General features: G+C 44.8%; 1 protein-coding gene and 1 non-coding gene across 7 annotated transcripts in view; both read right to left on the bottom strand.

Annotated features, from left to right (window-relative positions):
• Window positions 1-16,892, bottom strand: part of RC3H2 (ring finger and CCCH-type domains 2) — a 49,147-nt gene that overhangs the window by 15,608 nt on the left and 16,647 nt on the right. For all 6 annotated transcript variants that reach the window (XM_028715586.2, XM_028715587.2, XM_028715582.2 and 3 more), the window contains 11 exons: window positions 16,351-16,468; window positions 15,217-15,450; window positions 14,693-14,868; window positions 13,647-13,847; window positions 12,266-12,398; window positions 11,072-11,190; window positions 8,675-8,787; window positions 5,452-5,763; window positions 4,688-4,920; window positions 1,957-2,378; window positions 562-738 (listed from right to left, as the gene is read on the bottom strand). In XM_028715586.2, coding sequence (XP_028571419.2) covers window positions 562-738; window positions 1,957-2,378; window positions 4,688-4,920; window positions 5,452-5,763; window positions 8,675-8,787; window positions 11,072-11,190; window positions 12,266-12,398; window positions 13,647-13,847; window positions 14,693-14,868; window positions 15,217-15,450; window positions 16,351-16,468 — 2,238 coding nt within the window. The remainder of the gene's footprint in view (window positions 1-561; window positions 739-1,956; window positions 2,379-4,687; window positions 4,921-5,451; window positions 5,764-8,674; window positions 8,788-11,071; window positions 11,191-12,265; window positions 12,399-13,646; window positions 13,848-14,692; window positions 14,869-15,216; window positions 15,451-16,350; window positions 16,469-16,892) is intronic.
• On the bottom strand, window positions 13,488-13,603 carry LOC114589624 (small nucleolar RNA SNORD90). Its single transcript, XR_003704723.1, has one exon. It is a non-coding gene; the product is annotated as a small nucleolar RNA SNORD90 (small nucleolar RNA).

The following is a 16,892-nucleotide window of genomic DNA, read 5'->3' as shown; positions in this document are numbered from 1 at the left end:
TCTTTCCCCAATCTAAATACTGGCCCTGGTGCAAACTGCTATTAGTTTGTGGTGGGGAGGAGGGTGAGCAGAAGAGAAAGAGGTTGTAGCTGCCTTGTTCCCCTCCATGAAGTTAATAGCAAGTGGGTGTGTATGGTGGGGGGGGAAGAGATTTGGAAAAGGAAAAGTGTCTAGGAGGATTAAATCACATCCCAGCTCTTCAAAGCAACCATGCAGGACTACAAATTATCAAAACAAAATTGGAGGAGATCCCAAGCCTCAGGACCATCATTGGTCATTAGACTACAGATGTGGCCGTCCAGATGTTGCTGGAATCAAACTACCATCACACTCCTGGCTGCTGGGGAGGGGAGAGCCTGGAGCCAAGCCATATTTGGAGGGCCACAAGTTCCCCACAATGCCCTATGGAGTTAAATCCCAAGCCATCATGGGAAGCATCCACTTTCAGGCAGGACATGAGGGAGCACATGCTGAACCCCAGGAGAAAGGAGTGCCAAAGCGTCTGGTGGAGCAGTTGTGCTCTTCCCCCACCCACATCCCTGTAGCTCTCTGGTGCCTTACTTCTCGGCTGAAGTCCACGTTGAAGAGAGGGGAAGGAGGAGGAGGAGGAGACTGTGCGGCTGCAGGCAGAGTGGAGGAGGACACGAGAGGCGTTTTTGGTATGTGGCATGGGGCCCACTGCTCCGGCTTCCTCCGCAGTGGGTCGTCGTAAGTGGGTTTCAAGTGGCCACAAGGATCCTAGGAGAAAGGTGCCAGATCAGGATCAATTAACATCACATGGAACACAAGAGTTAGCCGCTCAAAGGCTTGTGTTACAAGAACACAGGAAGTTGCCTTATATGGAGTCACACCATTAGTCCACTCAGCTCAGCACTGTCTCTGCTGACTTGTGGCGGCTCTCCAGGGCAGGGGACATTCCCTGCCTGAACCTGGGGAGCCAAACCTGGGACCCTTTGCACGCAGGGCGGGCGCTCTGCCACATCAGCGGCAATGCAGAATTTTGTATTGTTTGATGCTATTTCATGGTCTGCTGTAAATATACTGTTGTGGGCTGCCTTTATACTTTACATGAGTGGGTGGCACATAAACCTTTCAAATAAATAAAGGTTCAGCTGGCAATGCAAGGAAGGCGTTAAGCTGGATCTCCTCCCACCATGCCCAAATTCCTCCTGATCTGAACCATGTGACGGCAGTTAAAATCAGAAATACACAGCATAAGCTGTCTTATACTGACCCAGACCACGGGTCCACCTAGCTCAGTACTGTCTACACTGACTGGTAGCAGGTTTCAGACCTAGAGATGCCACTGGGCAGTGAACCTGGGACCTTCTGCATGCAAAGCAGATGCTCTACCACTCAGCTGCAACCTTTCCCCTACACTCCCACACACCCTTCTCTCTGATACTTCCCCCAAAGGAATTCACCAGCTGGCCAGGAACTTGCTCAGATTAAACAAAAGACAGGCAATAGCAACTTCCCAAAAGTGGAAGCTAGCCTTGTATCCTGCCAGCCTACAACCCAGAAGTGTGCAAGGATTCAAGTGTGCTATTGGGGTAAGGAATGTGGGGAGGAGGGTCACAAGGCGTTCTAACTGGCCCCTGCCCCAAGTGTTAGGTGCACTTGCTCTTGCTCCCTATGTTTGCTTTGTTTCACCTCTGCCTTGTTTTATGCAGTATGGGAGTGCTCTTCAGCTCAGAGCCATAAACCATTTAAACAGAAAAAAATCAGGTCGCAGAAATGCCCCAAAGTCCTAAGACATCATCTCATTCGGCCTAGGGAGCTTCCAAAAAGGAAGCCACACAGGAGAGTAATTCATGCAGCAAGTCCCAGGCAAATAAAATGTGTCTCTGCCTGCAGGCAAAATGGCACCAGAGGCCCTTGAGGAGCTGGTTTGGGGTAAGTGAGAGGCCTCAGAGCAGTAAGGAACAGAGCTCCAGTGTCTAGTGGGGAACCTACCCTCAAGGAAGGCACCGTCCTCTGGTCAGCCGGCAACTGACAGGCCATGGAATGGTAGCTGTCCAAAGAGTTGTATCTCTCCCGCAGGAAGGACTGGTAGACAGTGGGGTGGACGACGTCCATGGGAGGCAAGGAGTTGCTCCGGATTATGTCATCCCTTGGGTACATCTGCGGCCGCCAGATCCGCCGGCTGTCGTAGAGCGGGGCATACATCCCAGACGGGACTGGCCCATAGGGCTGCGGTGGCGGTGGCGGCTGGTAAGGAGAGCTCAATCTGTCCCGAGGGGGGAATGCGCTGTAATGGTCGCCGTATGGCACAGAAGCAGATGGGAGGGCGGATTCAGGAACATTGCTGGGCCTCACAAAGCGAGGGAGGCAAGGGGCCACACCAGCTGGGACTGTCGGTGGTGCTGGGTAGTATCCTATGGAACAAGAGACACTTGCTGAGCTTGGCCTATCATCTAGAACTTCAGATTGTTCTAGGGCCAGTCTGCACATGTAGCAGAATTAGGAAGTAGGGTGGACTGTACCATGTTCAGGTCCATTTTGAATGCTTCCCCATGCAAAAATTAATAATAATAATGATACCCCCACAAGGAGAAAACTGGCACAGCAGGGAGCAGACTAGGCTACAACTTCGCTAGTGTTCTACTTGCAGGGAGACGTTTTCTTTTAAAATTATCTTCCATCCACCCACCTGAAGCCTGCAATGGTACAGATAATTCTATCACCTTGTTTTTGCTGCATGCATTGACCAGGTCTTCTTAGCTGCCAGAACTTAGCTGAACAGAACTAACTTACTCCTCTCCTCAGAATATAAGCCCAATAATAATTTCTCCCCTCTGTACACATTTAAATGGACCAGAAATATTCTCTTCTTTATATGCCACAATGTAGACTGACATAAGGCAGCTGCTGTCAGTGGAGTAAAGCTATTGGTAGAAATAATTAAGAGAAATCAAAAGTCAATGAGCTATATTAATTTTACAACATACAGCTGCTAAAGTTGGGGGAGAGGGGGTCATTTCTCATCATGGTTCCCACTCACCCACAAAACCTTCATTAGTCTCCACTACCATTAACTACAGAACAATAATGGTTGCTACTGTTAACTGACACTTACAGTCACCTGTCTTGGGAGGCCTGTGGTCATGAACAAAGGTAAGCTATAAATGTTAAAAATAAATCAACAGCTTTGTGGCACCTACACATTAACAAAATGGCATAATGTTTTCTATGCTAAAAGTGTGTATAAAAGTAGTTTAGAGGCGGAGTGGGTGAGGGTAAGTTCTGAACAGTACAGATGCTGCTTGTATTACCAATGCAACTTTTTTGTAAATGACCACTGTTAATAATTATCATTGTCTACTTTTCTGAATTTTATTTACCTCTGACCTCATTGATGAAAAACCCCCACCTCCTCAATGTGCAAGCAGAATAACATTTCATTTTTCCCATCTACAAAGCCTGGTGACAAAGCCTGAGACCCTTTGTCGATTTTGCTGTGATATACCAACACGGGTACCTCTCTGGTAATTGTTTAATAAATACCTGATTAATCAATTTACAGCCCAATTCTGTGCATGTTTACTCAGAAGTAAATTCCACTATGTTTAGTGGGGTTTAGTCCCAGGTAAGTGTCCTAAGAATTGCAGCCTAAATCTGCATATGGGTATATAAAATATTTCCAAAAGAGGATGGGGTAAGAAGAGGAGATATTTTTGTTTGCAGATAGCATATTTGTTGTTGTTGTTGTTGTTGTTGTTTAGTCATTTAGTCGTGTCCGACTCTTCGTGACCCCATGGACAAGAGCACGCCAGGCACTCCAGGCATATAGCATATTACACATGTAATAATAATAATAATATTAATAATAATAATAACAACAACAATAATTTATTTATACCCCGCCGATCTGGCTGAGTTTCCCCAGCCACACTGGGCAACTCCCAATCGAGTGTTAAAAACAATAAGCATTAAATATGAAAAACTTCCCTAAACAGGGCTGCCTTCAGATGTCTTTTAAAAATAGGATAGCTTCTTAGTTCCTTGACATCTGCTGGGAGGGCATTCCACGGGATGGGGGCCACCACCGAGAAGGCCCTCGGTTACATGTCACATGTGTTGCATCTTCTTTCTCCCATGCAAGCAGAAGGAATGCCTTTTTTAAGGTGCTTGCATCTCTTTGTAATATACGGTTGTATTAAAGAATAAACGTTAAAATCTGCCACTCAATATTTATTAGGAAGCACATTTTCAGTTGATGGTTTGAAACCAATCCATCTAGGCCAACTTTCCCCAGGTGCCCACCAGGTGCTTTGGACTACAACTCCCATCAGCCCCAGCCGGCATGGCGAGGCTGGAAGAGACATTACAGTCATGTGCTGGGGCATCAGACTGAGGAAGCTTGAGCTACACACTGTGTGGAAAAGTCATTTCTGTCCTGAATCTTCCACTGCTTCACTGGATGACTCCACTAGGTTCTAGTATTATGAGAGGGGGAGAAAAACATCTCTCTAGACACACCACACATAATTTTATACACACAGTGATAAAAGTTTTACTCCACCAGTGTGGGCCACCACTGAAAGCATGAGGGAAGAGGACTGTCCCTACTTGGGGCCTAAAGGACAGCAGGTCCGATGGCCAGTTCCCTCTGAAGGTAGGTCCATGATCCAGGGGTGGCCACAGAAAAGGCCAGGTCTGCTTGAGTGCCCTGTCAGTGCCTCACCTGCTTGCGGGTACTGCTGGGGTTCATAGGAGAGGTGGGTTCTGGGATCTTGAAAATACTGGAGGCTGTCGGAGTGAGGCGGGTAGACAGGCATTCGAGCAGCAAATGGGCCAGCTTGGGGCGTGATGGAGTTCATCTCTGTGCCCACAGGAGGAGGCGGCGGAGGAGGAGGAGGACCTGCTGAGGTAGCTGCCACCTGACTGACAGGAGTCTTCGAAAGGGAACCAATTTTACTGGAAGAAATTCAGAAAGAGAGAGATTAAATTTAGGCTGTCTCTTGAATTATAGAAATCTTGGGGTAACTTTTTAAATTTAGGCATGTAGACGAAACCTCTAATGTTGGTTTTAAAGAGCATTCCCTCTTTGCTTTCAGTCATGGCAGGGATGGGGAGCCTGGGGCCTTCCAGATGTTGCTGGACCCCCAATGCCCACCATTCCTGGCTACTGACCAGGCTGGCTGCACACATCACAGCAGGGGCCTTCTTGAGAAGATGAATTGCCTCCTGCATGGAAAAACAACGTGTTCATGGGGGAGTAATGGGAACAGAGGGAACATAGGAAACTGCATTATACTGAGCCAGACCACAGGTCCATCTTGATCAGTACTGTCTACACCGGCAGCACCGTCTCTCCAGGGTTTCAGGCAGGGAGCCTCTCCCTGCGCTACCTGGCGATGCCACTGGGGACTGAACCCGGGACCCCCTGCTTGCAAGAAAGATGCTCTGCCGCTGAGCTATGTTCCTTCTTTCAAGCATGGCACATACTTTTCAGAGAGAGGGTCTGCCAAGGAGCCCGGGGTGTTCTGTCCATTGGCTCCAGCTTTCCCCGCTTTCTTCACGTTCTCCAACACCATCATGGACGAGGGGTCGGCGCAACGTGGGATCAGCTGGGGGCTGCCACTCTCCAGGCTCCCAATGCCGTTAGTGCTCTGTGCCATCTTCCCAGAGCTCTCCGCACTTCCCATGATGGAAATGATGCTTCCTGTCGTGGTGGAGACTGCGCTCGTGACACTGGCTTTGCCTAGCAGGGGGAAGGTTCTCACTGTGGCACTGATCTTCTTGTTCCTCAGCCGATACCTGTGGTTGCAATAAAGCAGTGGGCATGTGAATTTAGGTGACACTTCCCTTCAAAATTACAGGAAGGGCTTTATTATGCCAGCTTTGCCGTTTCCTTCATTTGGCACTGGTATGTTATTTTGAGTATAAACAAGACTCCGTTTTTGTATCTACACACACCACTTTTAATTGTTTTCCGAGATAAGGAGGGGAGGAAAAGGAAAACACACATTCTGCGATCAAATCAGAAACAGGGACGGCTTCTGAAATTCTGGGGTTCTACCTGGAAAATCGGGATACTTGGAAAGAATGCATATGTCTTTTTTTAAAAAATTCTAATTTTCTTTTCTCTCATTACAAATATCCTTATAACATACAGCTTACACCACATCTCTCCCTCCCCCCTTTTGGACTTCCCTAAACTTCCATTTTTGATTTATTAACCTCATTCATATATTCTGCTGTTTTCTACAAATATCATATTTTTCCTTTCATTACATTATCTGCTCCCTATCCATAAAGTTGTTAATGTTTAGTTAAATCCTACCATCAGGTCAATATTCTTTCTTTGTTTCTGCAAATATAATTAAAAGGTTCCCACTCTTTTTCAAAATCCCTATTGTCCTTTTCCCGAAGTCTGTGTGTCAGCTTTGCCAATTCTGGAAGGCATGCATATGCAGAACAGCTTCCACATTTGTATGGGCCTCAGATTGCTCAGAAAAGCCCATTTATTAGTTCTTAAATTGGAACTGTGTGGTAGAAAGGCTGGCGCCCTCATTGTACATCTTTAGGCAGCAGGTGAAAATGGTCTTCAACCAGGCTTTTGGCTGACAGACATCCAATGCTCTTTTAAATGTGTTGTGGGAGGGGGGGATTATTTTCTTGTATTTTTATGTTGTGAACCACTTTGAGATCTATGGATGAATATAAATTAATAAATAGATGGTGATGGTGATAAATTGGATAGGGCTTGCCACAGCATCTGAAGATGTTCCAGGAAAAGTCAAACCAAAGGGAGACTGGACATCAGGGAGCCATCCCCAAAGCTAGATCCTTTTGAGTTGTCTTGAAGGAAGGGTCACTGTCGAGACTCCCACCCACTTCCCTCCTCTGCCCCACAGTTCTCTGTCTCTAGCTCCATCCCCCCTCCAAATCCGAGCAAGGGGAGCTCCTCTTCAAATTAGAGGCAGGTGACTGTTTCTGCCAAAAGTAATTTGAGAAAGGCTTCAGCGTTACAACTCCTCTGGTCAAATGGTGGTGGGTTTTTTTAAACTGGTTTATTTATTTACATTTCAAAAAATAATAATCCATTAGTAGTTAATTCAATTTTTAAAATGATAGAAAATTGTAAAATTGCATATTTAAAGCCTTTTCAGTCTTAATAATTCATGCTGTGGCATCTTTTGTATTCCCAAATCTTGTAAGACTCTTGCTGTGTAATAAGCTTGTTTGATAATCTTTATCATTATTGCTTGACTGTCTCTCATGGTATGTTAAAGTATGCTGAATAGAATTTATTCAGCCTCGTGATTTTTAAAAAAAAATCTCTGCCACTTTTCAGTTTGTTTTTAGCTAAGCAATCTTTGTCAGTGCCAAAACTTTTTGTCCAAATTCACTTACGGTGCATTCTTCAATGCAGGAAAATAACATACTGTGCAGATAAGGAATTCGATGGAAACCCAGTTGATTAGATAGCAAAGGAAGTAATGTTAGTATCTTAAACTTATGACCTAAATGTAGATGAGACGGAACGTTTTGGAAAGCTTGCTATCATTTAAAGAAGTTCATGATTTAGCTAAGCCAAATACTTTTTTTTTGCAGGGGGAGGCACTGTCAAAGCAAGGTACATCAACATATTTACATGAAATATGAGGGTGGTATCCAGCTAAATAGACCTGCTAGCGCAAGTGTAGAAAACCTTTGGCCCACCAGATGTTGCTGAACCACAACTCCCATCAGCCCCCCCAAGTGATGGTCAGTAGCCAGAGATGATGGGAGTTGTAGTTGAGCAACTTCTAGACGGCCAAATGTTTCCTCCTCCAAGCGTACCTGCCATCTTAAAGGCAAAAAGGATCAGGAATTACTCACAATGAGATGTTGGCATGGCTTCAGAACAAAAGGAGGCCTCTCAGGATGGAACAAGAGGCCAGAGAGAGAGGCAGGGATGGGGGAACTACAACTGCTGTGGGATGACAACCCACTCCCATCTTCCCTGGTCTGGAGTCAATGGGAGTGGAGTCCAACAACACCTGAATGACCGCAGGCTGCCCATCCCTGTATTAAGGGAAAGCTGTGCGTAGGAAAATAAAATTATAAAAGGGATTTAAAAACTAAAGAAAATTGAAATGCATGTGAAAAGGGCTAAGTGAAGTTAAGGTTTTGTCTGCAAGGAAACTGTGAGAGAAGGACAGTACATGTATGTAGAAGCTACTGCTACAACAAAGATCAAGAAAGGAGCGGAAAATAAGAAAGTTGCTGTGCCTTGAGATTAAGCCAGTAGAAGCCAGTATAAGGAAGTGCTGCCATATATGGACACAGCCACCCCTTTGCTTGTAAACCTATAAATGCTTGTGTGTTGGTGCCCCCCCCCCCATATTTGGGTGTTACCTCTCAACTACCTGCTGGCTGAGGCTGTATCACACTGGCCTTACAACGTCTACGTAAATGTCCTGTTTACCCGGCAGTTGGAGTCTGGATCTTATTGGCCATCCAGGCTGAATCCACAGGGTATTATTGAACTGCAATACTTCCCCACCCACCCACTTCCACCTTCCTTGGTCTGGGGCCAATGGGAAGTGGAGTCCAATGACACCTGGAGGGCAGCAGGCTGCCCATCCCTGCATTCAGGGAAAGCTGTGCACCAAGCCTCTCCTGCAGCGCATCCACCAGCTTAGGGAGAGTTCCTGCTCCTCCCGCACTTCCCAGTACTTACTTCTCCAGCTCTTCCTGAGAGTGAGCGAAAGTGCAGTTGGTCCCTCGCGGACACCCGCCTTGCTGTCGCAGGTCACGGCACATGCTTGTTTTGTATTTGCTATTTGGTTGCAGCTTTCAAAACGACAGAGGGAGAGAGGGAGGGAAAACATTGCATTACATAAACCAAGCCTGGAATAAATCCCCACCAGAGTTGTTGCTGACCCCACTAGAATGAGAGAACCGCATTTGCAAGACTTTCGTCTTACTGACAGCTGTGCTGGGTTCTGTACTCACCATAAAATTGAAGAATTGTAGGTTTGGAAGGGACCTTGAGGGTCATCTAGTCTAACCATATGCAATGCGGGAATCACAGCTTAATAATCCCTGAGATGTGACCACCCAACCGCTGCTTAAAAGCCTCCAATGAAGGAGAGCCCTTCCAAGGGAGACCGTTCCACTGTTGAACAGCTCCTACGGTCAGAAAGCTCTTCCTGGTTTTTAGTTGGAATCTGCTAGTCAGTTAAGCATGAGAACTTTCATAGTTCTGTTAGTTCAACATGCAACCACGCTGAGAGAACATAAGAAGAGCCATGAGCCGGTGGCTCATCTAAGTCCAGCATCCTGTTCTCACAGTGGCCAACCAGAAGCTTGGGGAAAACTCGCAAGCAGAACAGGCGCACTCCCTCTCCCGCCCTGTGGCTTCAAGCCACTGGTATTTGGAAGCCTTCCTGCCTCCAACCAGGAGGTGTTAAGAATATGCCAGGGAGAATCAGAAAGGAGAACCAACCAAGAGAGTCACTGCCTGCCTCTGGCTCCTATCCTAGAAAAGCCCACAAGTGCCAACCCCCATGAATCCAAGAAACAAACAGCAAGCTACTTCCAAGGAGTTAAAAAACCACCCCAGCAACTATCCCTATGGACAGCCCCAAAGCCCTATCTGGCCCACGGATCATTGGTTCCTTTCTTTTCTTTCTTGTTTTAATTTTTCTTCATATATATATTTTTAATTCTACAGTTATTCTTATACCAAAAAGTTAGTTGGACGGGTAAACACTTTTACATCTTTCTCTTTTGTTGTTGTTGTTGTTGTTGTTCTAATTCCTGTGGGCCAAAGAGGATCCTATAGTGTTGCAGATTTATGCTGATTGTAAAAATGGAATGACACATAGTCCATGCTTAATACTTTGGTTCCTAAGAGCAGTTAGCCAGATTCCTCTGGCCACCCGTAAGAAAGGCACAAGCACCACCTCTTTACCGCCAGCCACCGGGAATTCAGAAGAGTCATGGCAGCAGGTGGGCATTCCTAGATTAGATAAATTCTAATACTTAGATACATATGTACCTTATTGAATCATTTTAAAATATACTTTTCTTTAGTCCCTTGGACCCAGCTGCCTGCGGCAGGGGGAGAGAAGAGGTGCAATCTCCCTTCTCTCCCCAAGGGAGGAGCCCAAGGTGGCAAACACAGTAATAATAAGTAATTAAAAGCACACTAAAAACAGATTCCATTCAAAAACATCTAAAAATAATAAACACAATGAACCACCTAAAACAAATGTAGGAACAGATACACCCAAATCATGTGTTCAGACAGGCCTGCCAAAACGGGGGGGGGGGGGGGGGAGAGTCTAAAATCAGCAGGAGTCTAAAAGTGCAGGTGCACAGGTGCCACCACAACCAAGGAATGACTTCTTAAAAACAAAGAGCAGACATTCTGTGGCACTTTTAGAAGCGCAGGTTCTATAGATCAAAATGACCAATTTGACATATATGGGATAAGGCAATTGCTTAAGAAACTAGTCCCATGTTGTTCTGGGCTTTAAATACCAACAACAACACCTTGAACTCAGCTTGGTACTGAACTGGCAGAAGGTGCAAATCTCTGAGCACAGGTGAAGATCTTGAGAGACTCTTGGTCCCGTCAGGAATTATGCAGCAGCATTCTGCACTAAATGCATTTTCCAGACTAAGCACAAGGGAAGCCCTACATAAAGGACTGCAGCAGCTGTGGAACCAATGTCTCTCTGAAGCTGAATGATTTTACCCTCAAAATGTGCAGCCAGAGGTCTTCCCCCTCAGTGGGGGTCAGAAAACTCTGGACCACCATATATCTTAAAATTTTATTCACATCCCAACTCTACAGGTCAAATCTTAACTGCCCAGAGTAGCTGGGGCAACCCAGTCAGAGGGCCAGAATACAAATAATAAAATTATTATTCCCAGTTCAGGAAGCTGCCTACACCTTCTCTGGGATTTCAAACAGATGTCTTTCCCCCAGCCAGCCCTCTATGGAGAGACCGGGGACTGAACCTGGGAACTTCTGCATGTGGAGCAGGTTCTCTGCCCCTCAGTTAAACCCCTTTGTTGGCCGAAGAGCAAGCTAAAAGCAACCAGCTAAATAATATCAGTCAGTCACCTGTGGAGTTTCATGGCCTTTCCTACTGTAATTCTGAATGAAGTCCACCAGGCCATGGACAACAGTCTTCACAGCCACCATGGCGTTTTCCAGTTGTTCCCATGTTGGAGATGTTGCATCTGTGGCAGCAGCAAAAGAGAAGGAAGGGGAAGGTGAGCTATCCGCAGCAAACAGGAATGCACCACATTTTTTGGTCAGTTACAACTTTTCTCTTGAGCTAAGCAGAAACAATCTTTGAAGTGCAGGGCTAAACAAAACAGGAACTCTGCTGGTGCCAAAATTCCCACCAGGCTACACTGATGCTCTACTGACATGGCATCATTTTCTCACAGTATTTTTCTGGTAGAGCCAAACTGGAGTCCTAAAATTTTGTTTTCCCAGATTTGTGATTGGGCCTCTACCTCTCTACTGCTTCTACTATCTCACAGTTGGCAACTGCATAAACTGCCTCTCCCCATATGAACCAACCCAGACCCTTATCTCATGATCTGGAGCCCTTCTTTGTGTGCCCCCTCCATGAGAGGTCTGGAGGTGAAAACGTGAGTACGGGTCTTTTCTGTGATGGCTCCTCACCTGTGGAATGCTCTCCCCAGAGAGGACCACCTAGCATCTTCTCTACATATATTTAGGCACCAAGCAAAAACATTCCTCTTCTCCCAGACCTTTCGCTAATTAAATAATTGATGGCCTTTTAAATGGTGTATGTTTGAATGGTGGAGTGTTATTGTCTTATTTGTTATCATGTTATGTATTTCTGTGTTCTTATACCATAAACCATCCTGTGATAATCAGATGAAGGGCGGTATATAACTTCAACCAACCAGGCTTCCTTTACCAGATGTCCTCTATATGTTTTGGACCACAACTCTCATCAGCCCCAGACAGCAGGCAAGGGGTCAGGGTTGATGGGATTTGTAGTCTAACGACATCTAGCAGGCACCAGGTTACTACACAGAACGCACTCCTGTGGAGGAAACCGCACAGAACAAGATAAAGATTGTCCCATGTGACGAAAACATATCTAGGTTTCCCATGGCATGCACAAATCTTGCTGTGAGTAAAACAACTAAGAAAGAAATCCCCCAGTATACAGTGAAAAGGGAAATAAAACTATCCCTCTCCTTTTGTAAGGAAGGAATGTAAAACAAAATGTGAGTGTGCATGCTCAAGTACACATGCAAACCATTCACATACCTGGATTAGGATCTATGTTGGCCAATAGCTCCAAATGGGGCCGAAGCCTGTTTAAATTTGCAGGGTCACCTGTACGTTGCAGAACAATGGTCAACTCCTGCACACTTTTTGCAAAGGATTCTGGGGACTGAAGCTAAAGAAAAGAAACAAACAAGTGCAATAATAATAATAATAATAATAATAATAATAATAATAATAATAATAATAATATATTCATAACCCGCCCATCTGGCTGTGTTTCCCCAGCCACTCTGGGCGGCTTCCAATAAAATATTAAAAATACAATAAAACATAAGAATCCTTGGTGCAGCGGGGAGGTTGGTACACAAAAAGGAATCCTGTACTGCTTTGTGTTATATGAAGGAAATTCTACTGCGAACCTATAAAGAGCCCTGCTGGATCAGACCATCTAGTCCAGCATCCTGATCTCTCAGCAGCCAACCAGATGACTCTCCTGGGAAGCCCACAAGCAGGACCTGGGCACAAAAGCAGGTTCCCCACTTGCAGCTCCTAGCAACTGGTATTTAGAGGCCTACTGTTTCCAACAGTAGAGAGAGAACATAACCATTGTTTCTTGTAGCCACTGATAAGACTTATCTTCTATGAATTTGTCTTACCTTCTTTTAATGACTTCGAAGCTGACGGCCATCACTACATCTTGTGGGAGCAAATCCCGTAATTTAATTATGCACTGTGTGAAGAAATACTGTATTTTTTGCTCTATAAGACTCACTTTTTCCCTCCTAAAAAGTAAGGGGAAATGTGTGTGCGTCTTATGGAGTGAATGCAGGCTGCGCAGCTATCCCAGAAGCCAGAACAGCAAGAGGGATTGCTGCTTTCACTGCGCAGCTATCCCTCTTGCTGTTCTGGCTTCTGAGATTCAGAATATTTGTTTTCTTGTTTTCCTCCTCCAAAAACTAGGTGCGTCTTGTGGTCTCGTGAGTCTTACAGAGCGAAAAATACGGTACTTCGTCTTCTCTAGCCTGACTCTTCTGTTCTGTTTCATTGGATGGCTCCAAGTTTTAGTATTATAGGAGAGGAAAAAGAGCTTCTTTCTACCCACTTTCTCCACACATATTTTTGTGGATCAAGAAACATCAAATCTCTTCCCTGCTCCCCATTCCCAAATCTTATTCGTTATGTATTTTAGTTTTTGTTCTATAAAATGGTTGCTGTTTGATTGACCTGAGCCCAAGGTGTAGGCAGGAGAGAAATATTCCATAATTAACAGCACGTCTTCAGGTTGCATGAACTGAGGATCAGTGCTGAGAGGCTGTATCTCTCAGCTCAGAATCTGCCCTATGCAGCTTCATCACCAGACGTAGTGCTGTATTCCAGAAAAAAACAAATAAAAAGCAACTATTCTGTAGCCGCTACACACCTTGTCAATAATGGACTGCATGTGGGATTTGTGGGCCAGGTCTCCATAGAGTAGGGAAGACCACTGCTCTGGTGATATCCGAAGGCCGGCTTCCATGGCAATGTGGACAATCTGAGCATCGTGTTCCCTACGCAATGCCTCATAGCTGCGAAATTCCTCTTTCAGTTGCATCAGGGAAGAATCTTCATCTCTTTTGGTGACCTACACAAATCAGTTGATGAACAAACATGCCTGTTGTTGTTGTTTTGTCATTTAGTCATGTCTAACTCTTCATGACCCCATGGACCAGAGCATGCCAGGCACTCCACGCCTGGTGCACTCAATATCAATTTAAAGGACTGTGGGGCTGCATCCATGTGCAGACATAGTCCATCTGAACCACACTACCTTTCAGCAGAATGCATGCTGATACCCCCCCCCTGCATATCCAAAAGTGCATTTGATGGAAAGGAATGCACCCCATGATTATTGTGTTATAACCAGTTACTGCTGTCATGAACAATACTATGCTCTCATTGCATAGATTTAAACTTTTATAAAATTGACACAGACTTGTCATTAGGGTAGGGAACCACTGCCTCTACTCAAACCCAGATGGTGGTAAGTTGCTTTGGCTGACTTTGGAAAAGATAAAGCAAATAACAAATGTAAATAATAATAATAATAATAATAATAATAATAATAATAATAATAATAATAATAATAAAATGGATAGAACCAAACTTTTTGAAAAATATATTAGTTTCGCACTGGTCTTCCTTTGAAGCTTTAAAAGAAGTGGTCAGAGAGATAGTACTACAAAGATTTCTCATGAGTTAATTCTTATTACTAAACTACCCTAACATTTTCTGAGGTATCGTAACCAATATTTCATTGAAAGCAACTTTGCTAACTATGAGTTGCCTAGCTGCAGAAAACCTAGAATGATTTTTTTTACTATGAAATTTACTTTACCAGCAGGGTCCAGGGTGGGCTACAACAATGTAAATTTCAGAATTAAAAACAGTTAAAACAGATTAGAAATGGGAAACTCGAAAGCACTGCACCTTGAAGCATGAGGCTCGATATAGAAGCTGTACCACGTGGCCAATGCTGGTTTTGGATGCCTGGGGGAATCTTGGCTCCAGCCTCTGGACAACAAAAAGCACCAAGACTTTCCTGGAGAGGGCTGAGCCGTCTTCCAAGGCCAGCAGCACCAGCTTCAAGGCTTCTTCCTGCATAGCTAGAAAGCCATAGGTTGACGTTATTTAGGGTCTAGAAATGCAAGGGCAAACCATAGCAGGTTAAAGGATGTAGGCCCAAACTATTCTTTGCCTGAACCTTCGCAACAGTGAAGGCTGGGAACTTAAATTATTTGTTCCAAAAATAAACAGAGCCCACCAGCTTCTACCCCAAGGTGGGGACCTGGTAGGAAGTTTTCTCAAATAGTATCTGAGTGATGAACAGCCCAATCCTAGATGTATCCGTTCAGAAGTATGAGTCTTAGTTCCAAGGGAACTTGTACAGGACTGTGGCCTCAGTGTTTCAGTCTGACAAGTCCCTCTCTCTATTTACTCCAGCTAGGGGTTACCTGGACCGAGGAACTGGCACCCTCGTGCCCGGACAGCGGCCCAGAGATTGGCAGACAGTTGCTGAGGGTTCTGGTGCTGCAATATCAGCTCAGTGACAGTTCTCTCCCCGAGGGAGCGGGCTGCCCGCATGGCCCTGACCCGGCCTTCCTCTTCCACCAGCTGACAGTTCACTAGTGTCACCAGTTTCCGTTGCATAGGCCGGCTCAGTGCGCTCTGGTTCAGGCTGGCAATGCCTTCAGGAGGAGGAACAAAAGGAGAAAGGTTAGCAGGGAGGCCTTCTAATCAATGTGAAAGGCAAGGATTTCCTCAGTGAGCAGGTGGGGCACAATGGCATCTGAAATGCACAGATTTTGGTAGTGGTTGGGGTGTGGTGTGGCGTGGTGCAGAATTCATTCAGTTTACACTTCTGTTAGAACCTACTACATTTGCACTTCTTGAACTAATACAACACAAAACAAATCAAAACAAAACACTATCCTTTGATGTCTCTGAATATTGTCTGTTTCTGAATTTTACAGTGCAGTGCATATAATGATGAATATGTTAGTGAAAAGTACACTTATAATGGATATATATATGAACAAAAATGCAATTAGGAGAAAACAGAAAATACGAGGCAAAATTGTGTACAATTTGTATATATTAAGAGAAACAAGCATGCAAATGCACACAGATTCTCCCTGAAGACGCTGCCCTTTTTTTCTTTTTTCTTTACTGCAAACAATCACAAATAAATGGATTGAATCAAACTAAAAGTTAGGAAAATGAGAAAATGAGAGAAACTGAAACTGGCAGAATTGCCTATTTCTACCTGGGCATCAGGGAAAGGCAGTTGACAAATAAATTAATAAATTTAATAAATTAATAAATTAATCTCCTTCTGTGTGGAAGGCCTTTGAATACCATTTGCAGTAGAACAATAGTGGAACAGGGCTATTGCGCTCATGGCCTTGCTTGTGGGTCTTTACAGTGATCCAAAAGGGCCCTCCTGGTGTCCTGGAACCCAAGATGAACAAGCAGTCTGACGTGGCCGAAGGCAGCTTCCCACCATGTGTGATTCGTATTTAAAACCTTCAATTTGAAAAGGACACCAGCTTGACTGGCTTCTTTTACTACCTCATGGGGGAACTTACCCTTGCCTCCACTTAGTGGCTTCAAATAAAGTGCCAGATCTTCAACACATTTCTTTGCCACTTCATAGTGTTTGTTCTCTCCTAAGTTGCTTAGCTTGATGGTCTGGTGATCAGGTGCCTGTAAAGGTCAAATGCAGAAAGGAAGAAGCAGTGACCAGTGTGTAATTTGTTATCAAAGAATGGAGAGAGATACACACCATTAATGTGATGCTGCAGGAAATTATACACCATTTCTCAACAAGCACCCTAATTCTGGAATTATGCAAGATCAAAGAGCTGCCACTAAAAATCTGACTTGACAATAAGCAGCAATGCTTGCTTATTTGATTAGACCCAGACCTAGCATAAGCTTTAGTGTCTTTAAGATACCACTAGGGCGTGTGTGTGTGAATACTTTTTATTAAAGGTTTTCTTGGTTTGCAAAAGTACATGCAGACAATGCATGCAGCTTGTGAGGAAACAAAATGTTGATGGATCAAAATGTTATTTAAACACTTTTGTTATTTGAGGAAAGCCTGCCTTGGGGCTTATCCACACTTACC

Source organism: Podarcis muralis, chromosome Z, assembly GCF_964188315.1.
Source record: "Podarcis muralis chromosome Z, rPodMur119.hap1.1, whole genome shotgun sequence".
Classification (NCBI taxonomy): domain Eukaryota; kingdom Metazoa; phylum Chordata; class Lepidosauria; order Squamata; family Lacertidae; genus Podarcis; species Podarcis muralis.
Note: the sequence above shows the minus strand (reverse complement) of the source record. Positions and strands in the feature narration are given on the sequence as shown.